Source organism: Gordionus sp. m RMFG-2023, chromosome 1 (genome assembly GCF_954871325.1).
Source record: "Gordionus sp. m RMFG-2023 chromosome 1, tfGorSpeb1-WG-v2, whole genome shotgun sequence".
NCBI classification, from domain to species: domain Eukaryota; kingdom Metazoa; phylum Nematomorpha; class Gordioida; order Chordodea; family Parachordodidae; genus Gordionus; species Gordionus sp. m RMFG-2023.
In genome coordinates, this window is record NC_088775.1 from 36,549,830 (window position 1) to 36,560,268 (window position 10,439).

Below are 10,439 nucleotides of genomic sequence, written 5' to 3' on the forward strand. Positions count from 1 at the left end.
CATCTTCACTGAAGTTTTATTAATACATGTTAACAATACTTATTTTAACCGTTTTACGTCAAGAAAATTTAAAAAACTTTAAAAATAAGGATTATGATAATTGTCACTTTTATATGATGCATCTTAATTAAAATTTTAATTTAACATGTTAAAAATACATATTACCGCAAAAAAAATCTAATATGTTTAAAAATACAGATTATGATAATTGTCACTTTTATATGGTGCATCTTAATTAAAATTTTAATTTAACATGTTAAAAATACATATTACCGCAAAAAAATCTAATATGTTTAAAAATACAGATTATGATAATTGTCATTTTTCCAAGGAACATCTTCAATAACGAATATAAAAATTGTCAGATTAAATTATTTTCCTTAAAAAGATCATATACATAAATAAGTTAAATAAAAATATTTTTAATAAAAATTATTTAGAAAATCCACCTCTTTTAATATACTTAAAAACTAGATAATTTTACAAAAATGATAAAAAAATCTATAAAAGATTTCACCTAAAAGATTGTTTATTTATAATAAAATTCACAAAAGAATTCCTCAAAAAAGATTTAAAATTTTTATCAAAATATGTTTAAAAAATCTTTTTGAACTTAATATTTTTTGCTTAAAATTTTGGGCGTGAAAATCACTAATAAATTTTAACAAAAATAATATTACAATAGTAGCATATCATTTTTTTTATTAAAAAAATATCAAATAATAGAAATCTATTTTTCATTTCATAATATAATAATATAAATAAAAAATATATATCATATAATATGTTTATTTGTTGATAAATAAAATATTAACATTAAATATAAATAAAATAAATTATTTTAATAAAAATAAAAAAATAATAATAGGCCGTGTTATGTTTCGCGAAATAGTTTTCGCTATATTGTCTTCGCGATTTATGTTTCGCGATATTGACTTCGCTATAAAATTTTCGCGATTATTGATTCGCGATAAATATTTTGCTCTAATGTATTCGCATTAAAGGTTTCGCGATTAGAGTTTCGCTAAAAAAAATTCGCGATATTTGTTTCGCTATATTGTTTTCGCGGAAAAGTATTCGCCAATGTGGATTCGCGATAAAAGTTTCGCTGAATTGACATGGAACCTTCTTTGTCAAGTGTCGAGATACAGGTATTCGCCCAGGGTGCCAGGGCCTTTGAAATCCCCAGTTGTTGCGCTGAGGGTGGTAGGGTTAATATGAAATTATTTACGGTTAAGCTTTGTTCCCCGCTTGACTCCATTCCTAGAATTGGAAGTGACGACCATTGGCTCGTCGTCATCGGTGGTTCTGGGTCTCTCTCGAGTGGCTGGCCCCTGCTTTTGTCCACCTCCGTAAGCAAGGGTTGATCGAAAGGGCTGCGGTTCGGGTGGGGCTCCTCCAGCCAACTTGCATATAGAATTTTGAGATTCATATTTGATCTTGTCCCAACCCCAAGCTACCGATTTAGCGTAGATTTGGGCTTTTGCGGCTACCGCTCTGAGGTATTCTAAAGAAGACGCCATGCTCATTTCTTTATGTAGGTCTTTAAGGCTGGAAACTCAAATACATCTCTGCCTTTAAGTTGGAAATTAGGCATGGATTCTGCTAAACAGATGGCATTTAGAAAGTGTTTGGCCGTTCTTATTAACTTCCTTTTATCCGTTTCAGCTTGTATGTTTAAGGTGCGATATTCTTCTTCGGATAATATGAACTCGGTGGAATCCTTCAATAAGTCCACTGGAAGTTCGGCGGTTAAAAAGAACGCTTTGAGGTCTCTGCTTGTAGACGGCATATGACTTCCGGATGTGAATGGGTTATCCACCGGCGTATTCCTTGTATCTAATTGCGCAGGGGGAGATTGAAAAGCCACTAGTTTTCTTATCATCTTTTTCCTTTTGGGAATTAAAAAGTACGATTAATTCGGCTAGCTGGGCGGTAGTGGCATCTATTTTGGAATTTATATATTAATCTCGCTCCTAATATGTCCAATCTTCTCGTTGACTATGTTACGAACCTCCTCGATATCACCTTTCGATGCATTTTCTGCCATCTTCTTTGATCTAGTGTTGGATACCGTTTTGGAGAATTTTATAAAATTAAAAATTTATCAATTAATTTAATTATTTAAAGCGTGAAAAATCAGGGTGCTCAAAAACAAAGAGGTAACTCGCCCGATAACGCAAGGATAAATTGTTTTAATTTTAAATAAATAGTAAACAATTATCCTTACAATTAAATCCAAAAACTTTCGTATAAAAATATAATTCTTTTATTTAATTTACAATCTAAAATGAAACTTTTTAATTCAAATAATCATCTCTTTTTTTTCACTGCCAGGTCAACGTATAGCAATTTTATAAATAACAACCTAATTTACTAAATACCGACCAAAATTTAATAAAATATAATAAGACCTTTATTATTTAACATATATTATAACGGAATCACGTGGTCCAGTCCGGCCACCCATATATCATCCCCCCAAGGACGGAATCATCAAGTTGGAATAATAATAAAAACAGATTGTTGGGATTCCAACCCAGAACCATCGAATTGGTAAGCGACGCTCTTGCTGACTAGGCCACAGACGTTTTATAATAGTCACGTTTTTCAAATATATATTATAGATAAATTTTGTAGTAACTATCCAGAAAAATGGACAAAATACAAAATTTGATAGGCACAACCTTGAGGCAGTATTTATCATTAATCGACTATATGGTGGTTAGACCAATATATCATTGGGTTAGACTTAGGCCGTGACTGCATATAACACCTGTGATATTTAGTGAAAAAACTAAACATAACATCTGTGATATTTAGTGAAAAAACTAAACATAACACCTGCTATATTTTTTTAGTGAATAAATTAAATATCACACCTGCTATATTTTAATTTTTTAATACACTTCGTATATTAAAATATTAAAGGATGTTTTTAATTCTTCCAATTTTTATTAAATATAATTTTTATTTACTTGAGCTATTAAGGTAATATTTTATATTAATAATCTAAATATTACTGTAGATCCCTATAAGTATTTTTATTGAAGTCTTAAGAACTAATAATGAAGAGGAATATAAGATGAACTTAGCCATATTTTCAAATATCAATATCATTAAAAATTTTTTTAGCTGAATTCTGAAAATATAACGATGACATAAATTTGGGAATCTTGTAAGAATTAGGAAATAACTAATATAACGTAAAGATACACCTTTTTTAAAGGTTACAATGACATTCAAGAAGACCTACTTAATAACCAAAGCTTAATATACACAACACAATCCTAAGGGACCCTTATAGCAAACAATTTAAATTTACAAACTGCTCATTAAAAAATATGAATATGGGTTTATAAATAGTTTATATATGAATATAAATACTTTGATATGTATAGGGGTTTATCAAAGCTATATGAATAAATACTTTTTTGATTATGCCCATTAATTGTAACCATATTTAATATGAAAAATATAAATAAAGACCTAAAAATATACGCACAAGTTTTATATGGTACAATTTTTTAATGTATTTTGACATAAAATTTATTTTTAGTTTTATAATCTGCAAATTAAAAAATAATTTAAACCCAATTTTTTTTTAAAACACCCTAATATTTAATCAAAAAATATTAATTTATAAAATTTTAATTGCTTTGTCCTAATCTCAGACTCATATTTTTTTTAATAAATAAGAATTAAAAACATTTTTTTATATTTATCTGGTTTCTTAAATTATAAGCCTTCTACAACTACAACTTTTAAGGCATTAATCTTTTTTGTTCAAATTTTATTTATTATACATGGATAAATACTGATATTTGTATTTAATAACTATGACCAATAGTCAAACCTTCTAATATTTAATATTATATTGTTCTAACTGACAAGAAAATTATTCTTTACCTTTCATAAAATAATTTAAAATGATAAATACAGGAAAAAAATACTTAATCCTTTATAGCATGGAGGGGTGAGGGGCTATACATACTCTAGTTGTATAAAAAAATATTATTACCTATTTTTTTTGTATAAATTTTAGCTTAATATTTGTAGGTAAAGTGTATATCTGATTATTCAGCATTTATAGTGGTGTAGCTTGGGATTACATAGTCCCCACCTAATTATGCCTATTATGTGGGTTTTCCACCTGATATTAAGATTTAAGCAATTATTTTTTTTTAATAAATTGGTTGATTGACTAATACTTGTATAAATAAATAATATATTATTTACATGATAGATTACAAATATACTTTTATGCACAAATACAATTAGTTGACAGGATAATACTTTTTATTTAAATATAAAAAATGCCTCAGGCATATATATTTATAAATGATTTGATAATATATTATTTACAGATAAAACTATACTATAATGATAATTTAAATTTCTTAAATAGATACAACCAATAAATTTATTTATTTCAGGAATAATAAATAATGGATGAAATAAAAGCCATTTGTCATTATAAAAAACGAAGATGTTTGTTTGAAGCAATGTAGCTGCACAGGAAATCTCAATATCTGTGGCCCAAGTGCCATTGCAACCCATTTTGTTTTTCACAATGTAATCCATTGTGTTATCCCCTATGAATACGCTAAAGAAATTTATATGTTTTTCTTGAACCATAAAGGATATCATAACACTCCTGATTATTTGATGATATTGCTCATCATTACTGATTTCCTTGCTAAGACATCTAAAATAATATTTAGAATTATAAGTTGTTATTAATAAAATACCTGAAAAAACAGTTTCCATCACCTATAATTAAATCAACCTTATCAGGATCCCCCAAGCTTAATGATTTCGAGTATTTTGCGACACAATCAAAGTCATGCCTAACTTATCGGAATGATATTTTTTCCATTCTGATGTTGTAGGCTGGAAAACAAATGGAATCTTGAGAGGTTGATAATTATGAACAAGTTTATTCACTAAAATAAATTATATATTTTAAACTAAAAAATGGAATACGTGTATTTCCCCTCTGTTGCTTAAAATAAGAATATGGACCTTTTTTAATAAATAAAATGTATAGTAACTAGTGTATATTACAACCTACCAAAAGCAAATTTTAAAGTTAGGGGTTCAGTGATAGTACCTTTTGTCATATCCAGTCCCATATTGTTTGGTATATTATTACCTAAAATATAAAATTTACTTATATAAATGTAATTTTGTTACTTGAGGACAACAAAATCGGGCCTGACATAGCATTTTTAGCAAGAGTATTGCAAGGTTGTGACTTGAACCCCATTTTATTTGGTATTATATTATTACCTTAAATATAAAATTTACTTATATAAATGTAATTTTGTTACTTGAGGACAACAAAATCGGGCCTGACATAGCATTTTTAACAAGAGTATTGCAAGGTTGTGACTTGAACCCCATTTTATTTGGTATTATATTATTACCAAGAGTATTGCAAGGTTGTGACTTGAACCCCATTTTATTTGGTATTATATTATTACCTTAAATATAAAATTTACTTATATAAATGTAATTTTGTTTCTTGAGGACAACAAAATCGGGCCTGACATAGCATTTTAGCAAGAGTATTGCAAGGTTGTGACTTGAACCCCATTTTATTTGGTATTATATTATTACCTTAAATATAAAATTTACTTATATAAATGTAATTTTGTTACTTGAGGACAATAAAATCGGGCCTGACATAGCATTTTTAGCAAGAGTATTGCAAGGTTGTGACTTGAACCCCATTTTATTTGGTATTATATTATTACCTTAAATATAAAATTTACTTATATAAATGTAATTTTGTTACTTGATGACAACAAAATCGGGCCTGACATAGCATTTTTAGCAAGAGTATTGCAAGGTTGTGATTTGAACCCCATTTTATTTGGTATTATATTACCTTAAATATAAAATTTACTTATATAAATGTAATTTTGTTACTTGAGGACAACAAAATCGGGCATAGCATTTTTAGCAAGAGTATTGCAAGGTTGTGACTTGAACCCCATTTTATTTGCTATTATATTATTACCTTAAATATAAAATTTACTTAAATAAATGTAATTTTGTTACTTGAGGACAACATCATGCTGGAGATAGCATTTTTAATAAGAGGATTATTATGTTGAGATTTGTCTAGATTTATTAAATTATTTTATATAAGATGTAATTTTGTTACTTGCTGAAAACTTCCTCTGTTTCCTCGAAAGGCCTATCACTGATAAGTTGGATTGCCTATACCTACCTCTTTTTTTCATTTTGAGAGGCATTTTCATACTTTTTAGCCTCTTCAAAGTTTTGTCATTATCTTTGATTTCAGTCTCAGTCATAATTGTAGTTTTTATGACTGGAATCATTACATTTGTATCTATATTTAATATTAAAAAATTATTTTACAAAAAATAACAATACCTTGTTGACTGTTAATAAATTTGGGCATAACTATTGGATTTGGAAATATCATTTGATCCACTTCCAAAACATCAAAATATTTTCCTCCTTGGACAATATCTTCAAGTTTTTTTAATTTTTCAAGAAATATATCAAAGATTTCTTGAGGAAGGTGTGACATTAACCCTGAAAAGGGCAGCAATATTCTTTGTACCTTTTTAAATTTATCATTGGTAGATAAATTTTTTGTTAAAGGAATAGTATCATGTTTTGAGATATTTAGGTATGATTGTGATGTGTTTACTGGTGGCATTAATAATGTGTCTTGCGTATATTTTTTAGTCCATCTCTCACCACAAAGATGACTAAGATAAATGTCGAATTTTGATGTAGCATGAAGTGCTAATATATGGCGACAAGGAAGCTTGATACATTTCAAAAATCAAAAATCCACAGGTACAAGAATCCAATGTTACCTTAAATTCAACACCTTTTTCGCAGATGAATCCTTGGTTTAAAATAGTATCCATATTGAATATTTGAATTTGATTATGTAGCAAAATTTCGTTTAAAACAATTTTGAAAGCATATGGGGTTAAAAGAGTGGAGTATGCATGCTCTGGGGTATATGATGCGTATGTTACAATCTGTTGCCTCTCTACACTCATTATATTTCTAAATTGCCTTTCATATGCCTGAGAACCAACCACTGTTGATAAATCTGAAAAAGGTCGTTTAATGGTGAATATTTGTTAACGACTCTTTTTATCTTTTGATTTAATGATTCAAGCCGGTTATTGGTTAGATTAAGGAGATGTGGTGAGTCATTTCTCCAGTATATCACCCATTCTTTCCGGATATGGTGCCAATTAATATTAAAATATAATGACACTAGAGGCATGTCTAATTCAATAAGTTTTGAATATAGATCATTGTATATATCCTCTGTCTTGCTATAGACCATTTTTTGTAATATATCCAGTACTATCTTAACCTCAGATGAGGTGATATTTCTTTTATCCACTGTAATTTCTCTCTTAAATATTCTAAGAGCATGAAATATACAGATATGTATGCTCACCCCAGGAAAACTATCATAAAAGGCATGTCTATCTGCCATATCTTTATCTGCAACAATAACCTCCAGATCTTCCAAGTTATTATTATGGAATTTCATATAATCACACATCGTTTTGACACACTTATAGCTCTCACTTTGTACAAGCCAAAGTGATATGATTTGTGACTCACCATTACCATCAACAACCAAAGTGATGAATAAAGGCATTCCATAATTATTTAATTTGTAGGTAGCATCTACAAACATAACTTCAGGAAATCTTTTTAGATTTTGTTGCATTATCCTGTCCTGAAAGAAAATACCTAGCAATACATCATTTTCTTCAGCAACCTCAACAATGGCTCCTTTATCACTTTTTAATAGTTCAAAAATACTTGCTAAGTCATTGGTCTTGGTTTTATTAATTTTTGTCTGGACATTATGTATATCTTTAAGTGTCATTTTTTTACCCATTTTCAGAAGAGATTCCTGAATTTTTAGCTTGTTTGCCTTTAGTTTTAACAAATTTTCGACTATTTGCTTTTCCTCCACAGAAAGCATTCTTTGTTTAGGTAAGGATTGGAAAGTAATACTATCTATTTATATGAGTTATATTAATTTATTATAATGTATAATTATACTTAAATCATGATTACAGTGCTCATCAACCATGGTCACAATTTCTAAGTAATGTCCAGTGTCCTTATGTTTAAGGTATAATGTAAATTTAAAGGAACACTTCTTGCGAAATGTTGAGGAATTTCTGATACCCTTGGAGTTGCTTTTTTGAATTGTGCCACCATATTTGCAAGAATAATAAACTTTCCGATATTTAAAAAGATTTATAACGTCTACAGGATATGGTGCTTTTAGTAGATAGGACCTTGCTATATAGACATTTACAAAATTAGAATTCTCAAATTCTTCAATAGTCCTAGATAATGAAGCATATAAAGAAAATATTGCTCCAAGATGTAGCATCTATAAATATGTTTTGAATATTTAATTAAACCACACTTTATTATATATCATTACATGAGAACTAGGCAGAGGTATACCCTAAAATAATAAGACAAGAATTTAACAATTCCTTGAGAACTCTAAAAATTTAAAAACATCTTAATACCACATATTGGTGTCAACAGACTTTATACAATGTTAAATTAATAGTTCATTGCATAACTTACTATAGAATTAAAGTTTCTCATCATGAAGTAAAATATTTGTGTAATATATTATATAATCTATTTACTATTAACTAAAGAAATTAGCTTATAAAATAGATAACATTTAAATTCAAATGAAAAAGTATTTAGAATAAAATAAAATATCTGCATTTCATGTTTAATTATTGGATTTAAAAAAAATTGTTTACCTTTGTACTTTCTGTTTCTGTGCATTCCATATCAGTAAATTTATAGCAGAGAAGTAGAATCAAAATTTTGCTCTAACCAGTGAACACCTAATTTAATATATAAAAAATATAAGCATGTACTTTAAGAATCTGTATATGATAAATAAAAACAATATTGCTGCTTAGTTATATTTAAAAATGGTAACTAGCATATAAAACAGGTATGACTAAATTAAATTAAAATTTAGAGTACCATAAAATATCTGATGTCATATGTAAATTAGGTTTTAAAAAATTGTTTACCTTTATCTCTTATGCTGTACCTCCTATATTAGTAAATTTATAGCAGAGAAGTAGAATCAAAATTTTGCTCTAACCAGTGAACACCTATTATTTAAATTTAATATATAAAAAATATAAGCATGTACTTTAAGAATCTGTATATGATAAATAAAAACAATATTGCTGCTTAGTTATATTTAAAAATGGTAACTAGCATATAAAACAGGTATGACTAAATTAAATTAAAATTTAGAGTACCATAAAATATCTGATGTCATGTGTAAACTAGGTTTTAAAAAAATTGTTTACCTTTATCTCTTATGCTGTACCTCCTATATCAGTAAATTTATAGCAGAGAAGTAGAATCAAAATTTTGCTCTTACCAGTGAACACCTATTATTTAAATTTAATATATAAAAAATATAAGCATGTACTTTAAGAATCTGTATATGATAAATAAAAACAATATTGCTGCTTAGTTATATTTAAAAATGGTAACTAGCATATAAAACAGGTATGACTAAATTAAATTAAAATTTAGAGTACCATAAAATATCTGATGTCATATGTAAATTAGGTTTTAAAAAAATTGTTTACCTTTATCTCTTATGCTGTACCTCCTATATCAGTAAATTTATAGCAGAGAAGTAAAATCAAAATATGGATGATTTTAAATATCGCGAAGGAAATAAAAATATTAAATGAATGTGCGATATTAGTTTTTTCACAAAATATCTCTGGTGTTATGTTTAGTTTTTTCACTAAATATCACAGGTGTTATGTTTAGTTTTTTCACTAAATATCACAGGTGTTATATGCAGTCATGGCCTTAGACTTAGATGACATTATGAAGCTAGATATGTAATAGAGAAAATTATTGTGAGATATGAAATTTCTAAAAGATTATCTTCCATTTTTATTGATATATAAACGATAGACAGTTGATCATTATTGCTCATCTAATTTATGCAATCAAATTCTCTTAGCAGCAAGAGTAATAATCTTAAATTACATAGCCACACAAATAATAGATACTGGTTAATTTGCAGTTATGGCCATGATGTAGTCTATATAAACTCATATCAGAATTTATTATGTTAGATAAATTGATAAAAAAAAAACACTAAAAATCTTTAGAAGAAATAATTATGCAAATATTGAAGTCTTGATTTATTTATCGGAAAGGATGCCATATTAGATATTAAACATTTTGTAACTATAAAATAAGAACCAGAGTGATATGATGAAAGCAATTAATACATATATTTTCGCACCACCTCTAGTTTGTATATTATATCTTAAAATAATAGCAGTTTGTAATAATATCAAAAATATACTCGTATTAAAAATTTAACTCAA

At 27.5% G+C, this 10,439-nt stretch overlaps 2 protein-coding genes across 4 annotated transcripts; both read right to left on the bottom strand.

Moving 5' to 3' along the window:
* Nucleotides 1-4,420: 4,420 nt before the first annotated feature.
* Nucleotides 4,421-5,461, bottom strand: LOC135922171 (uncharacterized). Its single transcript, XM_065456598.1, has 6 exons — nt 5,334-5,461; nt 5,197-5,292; nt 5,075-5,155; nt 4,987-5,025; nt 4,752-4,946; nt 4,421-4,708 (listed from the first exon to the last, which is right to left on the bottom strand). The coding sequence occupies exons 1-5, from the start codon at nt 5,404-5,406 to the stop codon at nt 4,810-4,812; spliced, it is 426 nt and encodes a 141-aa protein (XP_065312670.1). The 5' UTR covers nt 5,407-5,461; the 3' UTR covers nt 4,421-4,708; nt 4,752-4,809.
* Nucleotides 5,462-5,531: 70 nt separating this feature from the next.
* Nucleotides 5,532-9,754, bottom strand: LOC135931812 (uncharacterized). Of its 3 annotated transcripts, none has more exons than XM_065469112.1 (11): nt 9,678-9,754; nt 9,390-9,473; nt 8,820-8,906; nt 8,086-8,425; nt 6,406-8,040; nt 6,173-6,361; nt 6,067-6,129; nt 5,935-6,025; nt 5,801-5,893; nt 5,664-5,759; nt 5,532-5,622 (listed from the first exon to the last, which is right to left on the bottom strand). In XM_065469112.1, the coding sequence occupies exons 3-5, from the start codon at nt 8,847-8,849 to the stop codon at nt 7,052-7,054; spliced, it is 1,359 nt and encodes a 452-aa protein (XP_065325184.1). In that variant the 5' UTR covers nt 8,850-8,906; nt 9,390-9,473; nt 9,678-9,754; the 3' UTR covers nt 5,532-5,622; nt 5,664-5,759; nt 5,801-5,893; nt 5,935-6,025; nt 6,067-6,129; nt 6,173-6,361; nt 6,406-7,051. The 3 variants fall into 2 exon arrangements, with proteins under 3 accessions (XP_065325184.1, XP_065325188.1, XP_065325187.1); XM_065469115.1 differs by lacking the exons at nt 9,390-9,473; nt 9,678-9,754 and adding an exon at nt 9,102-9,187.
* Between the last annotated feature and the right edge of the window lie 685 nt (nt 9,755-10,439).